Consider the following 14,945-nt stretch of genomic DNA (forward strand, 5'->3'; position numbering starts at 1 on the left):
TGCCTCCAGGATATGACTGACTTAAAAATATATGAATATATGAAAACATCTTTAGCTCTACCTCATGTTAGTGGTCATGGGACTAGGACCAGAAAATGGTATTGTTCATAGGCTGTGGTCTGAAATGAAAGTGATGGTTCAACAGGGCAATACATTCCAAGAAATATCTTCTTAGAAGATTCACCCTGTTCTGAGTCAGGGTTCAGAACTGCCTGGAAGCACTGTTCCCTACCACATGTGGAAGCTGGCTGAAGCTATTCAGTGACGGACATGGAGCCTTCCCATGTTCAAAAGTGTTATCTTCCTCCTAAGGTCACCAGGTACAAAGTGGGGGGGGGGGTACATTTAACCATCACATAGAAGAGATAATTTGGGCAGGTGCAGCTTTTTAAACACACCTTGACCTGCCCCTGCCCAAATTCCCTCTTCTATACAATGGTTAAAGGTAGAGGCCAGTGGATCCCAAACTTTTTAGCACCGGGACCCACACACCTATTGGGACCCCCCTAAGTTTACCAGATTTTTGAAAAAGGAGCTCCAGAAAGAAATATTTTATTTATAAGTGGAAAAAAGACCCTCAAAGATTTATCTCGAACTTGCAAACTGCAGGAGCTGAGCTGTTTGCTGGGCAAATAGCAGCTACAGTATCTGATTTTTGAATAAGCTCAGGGCTTAAGGCAATTAGAAATCTGATCTTTCCATCATGAGGGTGGCCAGAGCCGATGGAGGACTGGGTGGCTGGGCCTTGAACCAGTGGTGTAGCTGGAGGTGGGGTGGAGTGCCCAGTTCAGCGGGGAGGCTCTGTGGGTACCACTCTGTTTCGCTCTCCCTGCCAGGAATTGCTCCAAAGGGAGGGGCTGCTTGCCCGGCCCGCTGATCCTCCCTACCGGACTGGGTGCTCTGGCCCCCTCCAGCTACGCCAACACCTTGAACCATTGTATAGCAGAGGGAATTTGGGCAGGGGCACCTTTCGTGGTTCAAGGTAGAGGCACCCTGTGCTCCAATGGCTCTGGCCACCCTGGATGGTCCATGACCCTTTGGCGACCCACCAGTGGGTCCCGACCCAGAGTGTGGGAACCACTGGTGGAGGCTCTGTCCTTTGGGTCTGGCAGCCCCACTCCCCCAATCTGGCAAGGGTGGGGGCCCTGGAGGGCAAGGGAGGAGCCTGCCTCCCACTGCCCTCCACTGGGTGAGGCCTGGCTGCCCACTACCAGGAAGAGGCTCTTTGGCTCCGCCTTGAGGCGTCTACACTCCTGCCTGCGAGGCAATCGGGGGCCTCATCGCAAGCCCCTCACTACAGTCAGGCGGCGCGGGGGCAGCCCGCGACGGCGCGAGGAAAGGCCCCCTTGGCGCTCGTCTACGGAGACCGCCGCGGCTCAGTTCGCGCCGACGCTGCGCTTCGTGGGGCCGAGTGGGCTCAACGGCGGCAGCCATCTTGAGGAGGGCCCGAGCCTACGCGTGCCTCCTCAGGCGTAACTCCCGTTATAGCCCATGGGGCTTCCTCCCAGGAAAGTGTGGACGGGGTTGTCAGCCTTAGAGCGCCGCGGCCTCCTGGGAAGCAACTGCCCTTTGCGACGCTTTCCGCCCGCGGCGCTGCCGTAAAGCGAGTGCCTGCCCCTTTCTTTACGGCCGGGGGAGGACCCAGTTCCTGGCGCGCGGAGAGCCTCGATGGCCGCGATGTCTGTCAGCGAGATGTTCATCCTCCTGCAGGGCGGCCTCACCGCCGACCAGGATATCCGCGAGGTGAGCGCGTGAGGGTCTTGCTGTGCTTCTGACAGCAGCTGCGGAAAGGGACCCCCCTCCCGTCCAGGCGCCATCGCCACGTCCTGTGGCAAGGCGTTCCACAGACTCACCCAGCGTGTGGTGAATCTGCGGAACTCCTTGCCACAGGATGCGCTGGTGGTATGGGACTAGGTGCCTTTAAGAGGGGATTGGGCAGATCCGTGGAGGTAAAGTCCATCACAGGCTATGGGTCATGATGACTGCAGGCAAGCGCCGCTTAACAGCCGTTCGCTTGACGACTGGCCGCGTTTAGGCAGTTTGTCTCCACCAGCCTGTGCAGCCAAGTGTCTGTAGACACAACAAAGGCAATAGACTGGATGTTCACTTAATGACCTAATCGCATAACAACAGGGATAGGAGAACATCTCCGTCGTTAAGTGGCGCACACCTGTATATGCAGCTTCTGGGTTTTAATGGTAGGCTATAGGTGAAGTGCCAGGTGCAAGGGAGTGACACCAGGACACAGGTGCCTTGTTGTCTTGTGTGCACCCTGGGGCGTCTGGTGGATTACTGCGTATGCTGAAAGCTGCACTAAATGGGCCTTTGGCCTGATGCAGCAGAGCTGCTCTTATGTTCTTTTTCTGTTCACCTGCATGTGTATAGAGCAGAGGTGCCCAAACCCCGGCCCTGAGACCACTTGCACCCCTCGAGGACTCCCAGTCCGGCCCTCAGGGAGCCCCCAATCTCCAATGAGCTTCTGGTCCTCCGGACATGTGCTGGAGCCCACGCTGGCCTGATGCAACTGCTCTCAGTATGACGGCCAACTGTTTGACCTCTCGCATGAGCTGTGGGATGAGGGTTTCCTCCACTGCTTGCTGTTTCTTGTCTGTGATGCTGCAGCAGCAGCAAAGGAAAGGCCAGCCTTGCTTTGTGCAAGGCCTTCATTCATTCATATAAGTTTCATCTCTAATATATTCATTTATGTAAATTTGTTCAAATTTGAAATGCAAATTAATTCTTTTTTTTTTCCTGGCCCCCAACATAGTGTCATAGAGATGATGTGGCCCTCCTGCCAAAAAGTTTGGATGCCTCTGGTATAGAGAATTGAGATTCCTCCACCCGGTTGTATGGAAGAGGGCGTGTTGGCAAGCGTTGCTCATTGTATTGGGTGGGAAGAGATGCACGTGATGAAACTACACATATAGAAAAATATATTTCTGTATGTGTATTTCTCTGCCTATTCTTTGTGGATCTGCCTCTTTGGAAAGAAAAAGTATTTTCGTATTCCTTTTTATTCCCCTTTCCTCTGTCTCTTGTTTGAGATTGTGAGCTTTTCAAGGCATGGACTCCACCCATCTCGCTCTTCCCCCCCCCTTTTGTAAAGTTCTATTCACATTGATTTTGTTATATAATATAAATTATAAATATTGATTCTTCTCCGATTAAGGTAGGACCAATAAAATTTGAAGATAGTTCAATTTTATTGTGGATATTTGTTGCACTTTACAGAGTGATTTTTGATACTAAACATTCAGAGCAGCTATCTTCTGTTCCATTTACAGATAGGGAACTCATGCTAAAAGATGGCTCTGAATCTCCTAGATTAAAAAAAAATAAATCTGTTATTTCACATTTTGTGCAGCGGCAAGCCTGACACCACGTGCCAGGGAGTCAAAGCTAGCGTCCTTCCGTGAAGCATGTGCCTGTTATGTCCACTTTGGTGCTTCTTAGGTGCATGTATGAAATACAGTGTCAGAGTCCAGGCTTCTGCTGTTTGTTACTTCATTGTGGTGGATCGTAGTTATCCTAAAATAGTGTGTCAGCTTGTATTGGAATCATAGGAATTAGTTTCAGAGGCATGCTGTGCTACTTCAATGAATGCATATTGTGTATCTTACATATAGAGTTGTTTTATATTTGCATTTGAAGTGTGGTATTCATGCCCTCTGCCTTCAGTTGAGAACAGAATTGTCTTTTGTTATCAAATACTTTTTGGCAGAGTTAAAAGCAATATATATATGAATTATCTGTGATCTTAGGCTCTTTTTGTCTAGTATTCTCAACTTTATTGAATCCTTCTACACAGCTTTTTAGGGCATGCCTCTTAAATTAGCAACCCAATTGTGTGGCAAATGTGGCAAATTCAGAGGCAAATGTCACTGATTCAGTGGAACTCACTCCCATGTGGTGCATAAGGAATTGTAGCCTCAGAATGTCGGGACTTCACCTTCCTCCAAGGAAACTTACAGCACAATCCTATAACTTTTTACTTGGAAGTGTTCAGTAGGACTTGGGTAAATGAGTGTAGGATTGCAGCCTAAGGCCCAAATCCTGACCAACTTTACAGCCCTGTGGGGCATGTGCTGCATCCTGCAGTTGAGTGACAGTCATGGAGGCCTCCTTGAGGTAAAGAAATGTTTGTTCCCTTACCTTGGAGCTGCATTGCTCTTACCTTGGTGCTGGAAAGTTGGCCAGGATTGTGCCCTTAGAAATTTAATTTAGGAGTCGCTAGGGATTGTTAACGGAAATTTCGTTTTTAAGGTGGCTTGGGGAGAGGAGAAGTTGTGATTATTGCTTTTAATTTAGTAGCATAAATGTGCTTATATAATAAAATATAAAACCTGCTCTTGTTCATGTTATGAACAATATAATGTTCATAACGTGGATGGTTCCTTAGAGCCTACCAAGGAAATGCTTGAAATCCACTCTCGATTCAGCTCAGTAGAGTTACATGGAAAAGATGGTTGCAGATCTCAAAGAACTTACAACTTAAAGTAAACATTGAGAAAGGGGTGTGTGTGGAGAGACCAGGAAAGCATAGAATGGATGTGAGCAAATTCATTTATAAGCTACTCCAGAGGTGCCTCCAGGACTCCCTAAGAATCTGGGGATTAAGCCAATACTGTATAGGAGTTTACTGGAGACAAATCCAGCCAAAGCTGTACTTGTCTGCCTCTTGTGCCTCTTCTGCGAACTTGTTTTGTACTGTCAAGTTCTGAGTATTTTATTGCTTTTTGCAGGAAATCAGGAAAGTTGTTCAAACTCTGGAGCAAACAGCCCGAGAAATTCTAACAGTGCTGCAAGGGGTTCACCAAGGATCTGGATTTCAGGACAGTAAGCCAAAATTTGTTTGTCTTTAGCATGTAAATTGGTGAAAGTGCGACATCTTTACTTCGTGAATGTTGACTAGCTACAAAACAGGAGAATTCATAGCTGCCGCCCAGGAATGCAAATGCTTACATACTCTGTTATGAAAATGTTTTCCTGCTGGAGAAAAGCCTGACGTCTATTCTTTGCGAATTAGAGAGGCAGGGAACTGTGTAAAGCATGTACTGTAACAATGAAGTATAACCTTTCCATTGTTGGCGGTTAATGAGCCAAAAAGTATGTGTTCATTTGATCAGTCAAGTAATGGTATTGTACGTGATGGTCAATGATTTAAAGCTCACTTTGTAGTACAGTTTTAAAAGCTTAAAAATATAAACTTAAAATATGTGAAAGCTTAAGGTATCAGGTATTTATTTCTTTAAGGTATCAGGTACAGGTCCAGCCTTGTTATACACGGATTTGACTCAGCACAAATGGCCCCTGCAAATGAGAAGGAATGTGCTGATCCCTAGAGAAGGGTAAAAAGGCACCCCTTTAAAAAAAGCCGTTTAAAATACTGCTTTTTACTGTTGCAGAGAGACAGTCATACAAGTGATTACAGGTATAACCTAAGTATCCACAGATTTTTCTGTCTTAAAGCTGATGAGAAGGGCCCTTTAAATTAAAGGAAAACAGTCCTTTAATAATGCCAGAGTGGGCAGCCAGCTGACAATCCATCAATCATTGTCTCTGCAGGCTTCACTCCTCCCTTCCCCCTGAGCATGTGAAAGAAGACTATATGGTAGCGATTATCACCTTCTCCATTCTTTTCCCCCTTGCTGGGGCTCCTGGTGAAAAAGGGAGGGATTGCTGCCTCCTAGTGAAGCCTAAGCTCCTGGAGAGAGACTGATTGACTCTGTGTGCATTACAAAGGTCATCAAGGCTATTTTTAAATCACCAGAGCAAAGAAACTTTGTTTTTTAAATTGATTTGCTTTAGTGCATTTTTGCCATCCACATGAGTGAACCCTTTCGAATAATGAGACTTAACCTGTATTTGTTTCTTGTACTTGCTGTGTTTGCTCAGCGTTCTGTGTCTGAAGAGTTATAGATTTTTGCTTTTTTTGTTCTTTTTTTCTTAACTGAGAATGCTATCAGTTCTGTTTATTTTCATTTCAGTACCAAAGAAGTGTCAGAAAGCTCGTGAACACTTTGGCACTGTGAGAACACAATTGGCCTCCCTGAAAATCAAGTTCCCTGTAGATCAGTATTACAGGTTAGTAAACTCTTACAGTCCCCTTATCATTGGCAGCTTATTAGTACAGTGCAGCCCTCCAGAACACCATCAAGTCTCTCTTTATCTCTAACACAGGGTTTTGGAAGATAAAAGCAAGGAGTCTTCTGGTGGGTCTAATGCTTTCTTTGGCATGGAGCTGAAGTCTAGCAACTAGCTGATAGATTCATATATTCCCCAGAAGATGAATAAAAGTCACATTCCAGATGGAGAGGGTTCTGGGGAAAGCAGAGTCTTTTCGTTTAGTGTTGGTGCACGCATTGGATATGTCAGAATAGAGATTTGAATGATAGACAGCAACATTCTAAAGATGTTGGGGGTTGCTACCAGCAGTGTATAACCATGTATATCATGTGCCCATGCATGTGCAGGGATCCTGTGTAGTGCCAGTGATACAGCTGCATAATTAGGTGGGAAAAGAATGACCTCATACCACAGGTTAGCATTTCAGCCACAAGAGTGTTCTCTTCATCTGGATTGCCTGCTGCTGCAATTATCTTTTGCAAACTGGGCAAAGATGCTTTTAAAAAATATATTTCAGAAACTTTTTTGTGACCCACCAAAAATTGTCTCATGACCCACTGGTGGGTCCCGACCCACAGTCTGAGAAACACTGATCTATAACAAGTTTAAACTTGTCTGAATTTTTTTTTAAAATGCAGATTTCATGAACACTGGAGGTTTGTGCTACAGCGCTTAGTATTTCTGGCAGCATTTGTAGTTTACTTGGAGACAGAGACCTTGGTGACTCGAGAAGCTGTTACAGAAATACTTGGAAGTAAGTAGTTTTTGGGGACAAGCATTGTCTTTCAGAGATGTAGCAAAGCTCCAGAATTTAATACAATTTTACGCACTAGATCGGGGTGGGCAAACTTTCAACTTTAGGGATCCTGGATGTTTAACAATTGTGTAGGAGAGAGAATTTTGGCAGGTGCAGCTTATCATCTGTGAGATGACAAGCTGCACCTGCTGAAATTCCCTCTTCTATACCATTATTAAACATCCAGGATCCCTAAAGTTGAAAGTTTGCCCACCCCTGCACTAGATAAGCAAAGCTGTTGTGTGTTATTTGCTTTGCTTATTTCTGAATATATTTGACATAGTTTGAAACGGAGATGAAAACTTCTGTTTCACCTCTTAATCATTTAAAGCAGGGGTGCCCAAACCCAGGCCCTGGGGCCACATGTGGCCCCCAAGGCCTCTCAATGTGGCCCTCAGGGAGACCCCAGTCTCCAATGAGCCTCTGGCCCTCCAGAGATTTGTTGGAGCCCGCACTGGCCCAACGCAACTACTCTCAGCATGAGGGCGACTGTTTGACCTCTCGCATGAGCTGTGGGATGAGGGCTTCCTCCACTGCTTGCTGTTTCACATCTATGATGCAGTAGCAGCAGCAAAGGAAAGGCCAGCCTTGCTTTGTACAAGGACTTTTATAGGCCTTGTGTTATTGCAAGACCTTCATTCATTCATATAAGTTCATCTTTATTATATTTATTTATGTATACTTATGTAAATGTATTCAAATTTTAAAGGTAAATTAATTCTTTTTTTCCCCGGCCCCCGACACAGTGTCAGAGAGATGATGTGGCCTTCCTGCCAAAAACTTTGGACACCCCTGATTTAAAGCATGCAAAATTAACACAGAGTTCATTTTTTTGAGCTAAATGTTGGCAGTTTCAAAATTTGTATGAATATGTGGAAGGCCCAGCCCATAGTGAGTTCCTGAATAAAAAATGGCAAGATGAGGTGCAACTTGCCTATAATAATAATAATAATAATAATAATAATAATAATAATAATAATAATAATTATTATTATTATTATTATTATTATTATTATTAACTTTATTTTTACCCTGCCTTTCTCCCCGGAGGGACTCAAGGCGGCTTACAAACAAGGTTAAAACAAATTTAAAAACATAATTTAAAAACAGATAAAAACATAATGACATATCATAAAAACAGTAGTCAGATAAAAACGTAGTCAGGTAAAAGAGCATAGCGCAGCAAATTAGAAAAGGATCAGGCCTGTAACCAGATGTTAAAAAAGATACTAAAAGGTGTTAAAAAGTTGTTAAAAAGGCCAGGAACTCAGAAGGCTTGTCTAAACAGAAGGGTCTTCAGGCCTCACTGAAAAGTTTCAAGACAGGAAGCAGTTCTTAAGTCAAGGGGAAGGGGATTCCATAGTGTTGGTGCCAATACTGAGAAGGCCCTATTTCTTGCCGCCGCCCTACGTACCTCCCTAGGCGGCGGCACTTGTAAAAAGGCCTTCTCTGATGACCTAAGAGGATGAGACGGATTGTAGGGGAGTAGGCGATCTCTAAGATATCCTGGCCCAGCGCAGTATAGGGCTTTAAAGGTCAAAACCAGCACCTTGAATTGGGCCCGGAAATGAATGGGCAGCCAGTACAGCCGCTGGAGAAGCGAACTGACAGAGTCAAACTGCCTACCTCCAGTAACTACATGGGCCACCGCATTCTGCACTAGTTGCAGTTTCCGAACCATCTTCAAGGGCAGCCCCACATAGAGCGCGTTACAGTAATCTAACCTCGATGTCACCGTGGCATGGATCACCTTGGCCAGGTCTGCACGATCCAAGTACAGCCGCAGCTGGCGCACCAGCCGAAGCTGAGCAAAGGCCCTCCTAGCCACAGCCGCCACCTGGGAATCCAGGAGCAGCTGCAAGTCCAGGTGGACCCCCAAGCTGCTGACCCGCTCCTTCAGGGGGAGTGTAACCCCATTCAGTGCAAGCTGATACTCCAGCACCTGCATTGAGGATTTCCGAACCAGGAGAGCCTCTGTCTTATCCGGATTTAATTTCAGCTTGTTAGGCCCCATCCAGATCCTCACTGCCCCCAGACAGCGCACCAGGACCGCCACCCTGGAGTCTGAAGGAAAGGAGAGACAGAGCTGGGTGTCATCGGCATATTGATGGCACCCCACTCCAAACCCCCGGATGACCTCTCCCAGCAGTTTCATGTAGATGTTAAGTAGCATGGGGGACAATTGAACCCTGTGGCACCCTGCACCTCAAGGGCCAGGGTGTCGAACAGGCATCCCCCAACACCACCATCTTGGACCGATCCTCCAAGTAGGAGCGGAACCACCGCAAAACAGTGCCTCCAACTCGGCCAGTCGGCCCAGAAGGATACCATGGTCGATGGTATCGAAAGCCGCTGAGTGGTCCAGCAGGACCAACAGGGATGCACTCCCCCTGTCCAATACCCGGCGTAGGTCATCCACCAAGGCAGTTTCTGTCCCAAAGCCCAGCCTGAAACCAGATTGAAAAGGATCCAGATAATCCGCTTCATCCAAGACCCTCTGGAGTTGAGATGCCACCACCTGCTCAATTACCTTGCCCAGAAACAGGATGTTGGAGACTGGCCGGTAGTTGTCTAATACAGTGGAATCCAGGAGGGCCTCTTCAGGAGGGGGCGAACCACCGCCTGTTTCAAAGTGCGTGGTAATGTCCCCTCCATCAAGGAAGAGTTGACCTCCCTCCCTGTCCACTCAGCCACTCCACCCCGGGCAGCTCTTATCAGTCAAGCTGGGCATGGGTCAAGCAGGCAGGCAGATAGCCTCACACGCCAAAGGAGTCTGTCCACATCCTCAGGCTGTACAAGCTGAAAAGAATCCCACAACACTGGGCAAGCAGTTGCCAAGTGGACATCAATCAGACATTGTCAATCAAACATTGTCAATGTGGCATCCAAGTCATGACAAATACGATCAATTTTATCTAAGAAATTTTGTGCAAACGTGTCACAGAGGCTAACTGTGTGTTCCTACTGATATGATAAAGTCATATCAAGCTACTGTACTGTCAGATGTTTGGACCACCTAGTCCCAGTATTGTCCCCTCTGTGTGGCAGCAGGTCTTCAAAGTCTCAGACCTGTACTCAGTCTTTGCCAGCCCTACTACCTGAAATTCTAACTAGAGATTGAACCTAGGACTTACTCTATGCAGAAAATTTGCTCTACCTCTCAACTATGGCTTCTTGCATTCAGTGCTCAGATATGTAACTGAGAGTACAATCCTATGCATGTCTATTCAGAAGTAAGTCCTATTATAGTCAATTGGGCTTACTCCCAGGTAAGTTTGGCTAGGATTTCAGCCTGAGATGACATGATTAAGCTAAGGAGAAGGCCTAATCTGGATTGACACAGTGGCTTCTTTGACATCTTTCTGTGTCCATGAAGATAGTGTGTCTCATTTGCTGTTTAAGCTGATATTGTAAATAAATTCAAATTTGTTCTGTTCTTCTGAAGTTGAAGCTGAAAGAGAAAGAGGGTTTCACCTGGACATTGAGGATTACCTTTCTGGAGTGTTGACTCTTGCTAGTGAGCTGGTGAGTGGAGCATTTTGAAACATTCTATCTTGTTACTGACACGGTTGAAGATAATGGCAGACGAATGCATGTAGTGGTTCATATGTTATCACTGAGGGAACATAGAAATTGTAGTGCTTGATTCTTTTTGGTGAAGCTGTTAGTTGACCTTTTAAGGACTCTCCGAAAGTAGACTTTGGAGTTCTGTATGGCTGTGGTGGGATACCACATTACTAAAAGTAGAGAGCCCTCAGGATTTAAGTTTCATCAAAAGTGTTTTTCAGGGTTATTCAGAAAGCCATCAAATAACTCCTAATAGGGACAAAGCTCTCACTATCGTGTTTTGGATTCTAGTTGACCATGCCAGTTCTGATTTTGCCTTTCCATCTGTACTTATTTATTCTTCTGCTGGAGCACATGCAGCACACACTTAGCCTGTACAATTCTGTTTTCTCCCATAGTCCAGACTTGCAGTGAACAGTGTTACAGCTGGAGACTACTCTCGCCCACTCCGCATCTCTGCTTTCATCAATGAGCTGGATTCTGGATTTCGTCTTCTCAATCTAAAAAATGACTCCCTTAGGAAACGCTATGATGGCCTCAAGTATGATGTCAAGAAGATTGAGGAGGTGGTTTATGACTTATCCATCAGAGGGCTGAACAAGGAGGCAACCACTGGTGCAGATGGAGAGAAATAGATATGTTTGTTGAATTTCATCAATGATTACCTCAGTTTTGCTGCCAATGAATGAGAAGCTTTAATTGGGCTCTCCAGCAGTAGCTTAGAGGAACTACATGCTGCAAACCACTGTTTTTCCAATTGAATGTTTCAAGTATGTCCAAGAGAAAGCTCTCAAAACTCAGTCTGAATATCCATCTAGCACACTCTTAGTAATGGAAATAACTGTCTTGTAAGCAAACTGTAGAATCAAGCATGGGATGTTTTTGGCAACTGGATAACAAGGGTTTTTGTTTTTTCTTCTCTGGCCATACTGAGCCCTTTCTTTCTGAACCTCCACATCCCTTGAACTGCACTAAATATAATGTAAATTAACCACAGCTAGAGTGTAAATTATCATTAAAACATGGTCAAAATAATTCATTTCTACTCATGCTAGTTAATCAGAATGCTTTTTAAAAAAAGTTCAGAACTGGGATAATCAACAGATGTATCACTGTAAATTTATATTCTCAAATACATATTATATTGTACTCTGATATCTTTGTATTTTGCCAGCTGTTTTTCACTCTGAGGAAGAAAAAGGAGAGCTCAAACTGTTACTTGTAGAAATGTTCCAAGTATACACCAAGTTTTTAAAAGGAGTTGATCCCAAAACACTTATTCTTCAAATGATTGATTTATTTTTTAGGGGGAGGTGCATATTTCAAGGCCAGTAGCTATGTGCTAAAGTTGAGGGTATTTGTGCTCCTTTGAATTTTAAGTGACCTATGTCATACTGTCTGTTATATAAAATTCTGTGTAGACCATAAAGCAAAGAGAGCATTTGACCATGACAAAAGAGGATCAGCTCTTATCGTGATCCTGAACATGCTTACTTGAGTGCACGTTCTTTGGTTTAACTGGGTTTATTTCCATGTATACATAGGATCACAGCCTTAGTAGTATAATGTAAAAGGCACAGGTGCAAAGCAAACTGGCCTTTCATTTGCATGTGTCAGTGCTTAACATTTTTCTTCCAAACCTCATTTCTGTGTGAAGTTCCCCCCTCTGCATTATGGTATACAGTGGTATTGTATAGCAGCATTTTTCAGGCTGTGTACTTTGTTGGATCTTTTCCTCTTGTCCTAGAGTTTTTCTCTGATGAATATCATTTTCCAAAGAATAAGAGATCTTCATACTTTACAATGTTAAGGTTAGGAGTTGTAAGTAAATTTGTTTGTAAAGCTTTGACTTATTCTGGTTACATATTTTTAAAAAAAATGTCCACTGAGAAGAAAATACTTCCTTTGATAATGCGGATAAATAAAGATTAAAAGGTTCATAACACTGTACATGTTGGTGTAATTTTGTCACCGGTTTCCTTTTGTGCAGACAACATGCAGTAACTTGAAATAAATTGTCTAGTAATTTAGGTAATCTGTGTGGGATTAGGAATACAGAAAGCCAAAGGCCACCTTTAGCTTACCTTTGCTCACCTGATTCCATGGTATCCAAAGAAGTGGAGGTGGCTGTCCAATATGAACATGGTTTTGTAAAGTACCCTATTCTTTTTCTGCATCTTGTGGTGGTTGAAGGAATCAGCAAGATCCAGAAATAAACTAATACAAATTTAAATTCTATGTAGGGAATGTGGTTGCCTAGGATATGCACATATATGGTACTGCTGATGTGACAGTGGCTTGATCCTTATGTAACAATCAAACCATGATTTTGTTCATTGTGGCCATGTCTTGGGCATATGCTCTCCACTTTCCTCTTTGCTTCCTAGTTTGAGCAAAACGTAATTTGCAGTTGTTTGAATTGGGCAACAAACTGGAATTGGAAACCATTACTTTCTAATTTGGATGCAAACCACAGTTTGGTTGATTTCAATATACAATATATGTAGTTTATTTTTAAAAGCTCTTATATGGCTTTTTCTGCTATAGGACCTAAAACCAAAAAACCTCAAAACAGAGGAATAAAACTACAAAGTTAAATCAAACATTCAGCAACAACAAAAACAGTGCTCAACAAACCCAACTAGAGAGCTTTTCCAGTGGAAAACACTGTTCTGCCAAACAGGGTCTTTACAATCCTTTTAATAGTGGTAATGTTTGTCCTCTGCCCTACCACTGCATGGTCCACCTATTGGAAGTAACTGACTGATGTCATCACCAGTTCTGGATTGGGAGGCCAGATACACCATGACAAACACCAATGAGAGGTTCAGAGTGGTTATGAGGGCATTTTCGAGTGTACAAAAAAGTGCATGCTGGCGCTTTTCCCACCACTATGAGCTGCTTCCTGTTACTTGTTGCAAAGTCTCATATAATGACCTGAATGTACGGGTGGGGGGAGAAAACAACACGGGATAAGGCAGTTCTTCAGCTACCCACAACCTAAGCAACATAATAGGAAGTCATACAAAGTTGCTTTTCACTGAATTGGACCATAGGTCTAACTCTCTAGCTAAGTATTGTCAATACTAACAGGCATGACTCTCCAGGGTCTTGGGTAGGAATTTTTCTGTGAAAAATTATCTGAGGAATTTGTCCTCAGAAACACTGGGGATTTAGCCTGGAATTTTGTACGCTGCCATTGAACAATGGGAGGAAGAAAGGAGTATATGAACCCAAAATACAGTTACTGTTGCAATGCTCAGTGTATAGGTTGACTGAGGTGTTAATTGTGCCATTGTTCTCAGATCTCCCAAAGCATTTATTCTCTATCTAACATACTGTACTGTAGAGCTGGATGACGTTAACTTGTCTGTTAATAGTCATAGGTTTTCTCACCTAATGAACTTTCCATATGAAACAAGGATAATGCTGTAGTGGCACAGCAGTGGGAAGGCACAGTGGCCCTATTTTGAGTGGGGGGAGGATGCTAACCCATGTATGAACAGAATAAATGATTTTACAGGATCTTTGGGCAAGTTTCAGAATTGTGAACTGCCACTGAAAATGCCTCTTGAGCTCTTGTTTTTGAAATTGGTGTACCAATGCTAGAGTCAAGATGGTGCTCCTTGTTTAATTTGAAGAGTTGTGACTGACATAAGGGAGAAACTGCTCTGTGAGTCACATAGGGCCTAAGCCAGCAGTTCTCAAACTGGGCCAATGGTCCATGACCCAATTTTTGGTTGGTCATGAAACTGATGAGGCATCAAGGGTTAAACAACTTGCTACTGGGGGGAGTGCTGCTGCCGAAGCACCATTATAACCACAGAGGCCGGAGCAGCTGGTAAACTATTTTTTTTAGTTGGTCCTGATCTTAAAAAAGTTTGAGAATCTAAGCTATTCATGCTGTATTGGTCAAAAGCTAGAAAGTAAGAGTAAGCCAGTGCTGATGCTGCAGCACTTGAAAATGGCTTCTTTATCAGGAGAGGGTTCTCTACCCAATTCCATAATTCTCCCATACTGCATTTGCACTACCCAATGCTCAATTCCAATCTCTCCTTCCAGTCCTGTTTTTCTAGACCCAGTAAGATTTGTAAAACCTCTAGGTAATAAGTTACATCCCTTTTCTGTTCCAGTCTGTATTTAGCACACTAAAATATTAAACGCTAATAAAAGTAGTATCGGGCAATTGATGTCTTTTGCTCTGGAAATTAAATTTCCATTCCTTTTCAGGGAACCAATAGGAAAATAAGGTGACTGGATGAAAGTCAGAAAACACTGAGTTCTGGTATGCAAATAAGCTCTTCACACAGAACATTGGTGGAAACAGCCTTGTTAGTCAAGGGTAAGAAAATGGAAGGTTTGTGCCTGTTAGAGATAAGCCTGGTGGCAATTATGTATTTGATTGATTTTGGGGAAACTAGGGTTGCAACCTTACACCCTTACCTAGGAGTAAGTC

General features: G+C 44.0%; 1 protein-coding gene across 1 annotated transcript; it reads left to right on the forward strand.

Annotated features, from left to right (window-relative positions):
• The first annotated feature begins 1,357 nt into the window (after positions 1 to 1,357).
• Positions 1,358 to 12,439, forward strand: TSN (translin). The gene is made up of 6 exons (XM_066634758.1): positions 1,358 to 1,743; positions 4,743 to 4,836; positions 5,988 to 6,084; positions 6,765 to 6,880; positions 10,368 to 10,447; positions 10,888 to 12,439. The coding sequence occupies exons 1-6, from the start codon at positions 1,669 to 1,671 to the stop codon at positions 11,122 to 11,124; spliced, it is 699 nt and encodes a 232-aa protein (XP_066490855.1). The 5' UTR covers positions 1,358 to 1,668; the 3' UTR covers positions 11,125 to 12,439.
• The last annotated feature ends 2,506 nt before the right edge of the window (positions 12,440 to 14,945 follow it).

This window comes from Tiliqua scincoides, chromosome 1 (genome assembly GCF_035046505.1).
Source record: "Tiliqua scincoides isolate rTilSci1 chromosome 1, rTilSci1.hap2, whole genome shotgun sequence".
NCBI lineage: Eukaryota > Metazoa > Chordata > Lepidosauria > Squamata > Scincidae > Tiliqua > Tiliqua scincoides.

Bases quoted from the DNA above. Each gene is read 5' to 3' on its own strand.
- TSN (XM_066634758.1), top strand. From the start codon at position 1,669: ATGGCCGCGATGTCTGTCAGCGAGATGTTCATCCTCCTGCAGGGCGGC. The intron at 6,881-10,367 runs GTAAGTAGTTTT...GTTCTTCTGAAG, and splicing joins TGTTACAGAAATACTTGGAA to TTGAAGCTGAAAGAGAAAGA. The intron at 10,448-10,887 runs GTGAGTGGAGCA...TTTCTCCCATAG, and splicing joins TGACTCTTGCTAGTGAGCTG to TCCAGACTTGCAGTGAACAG.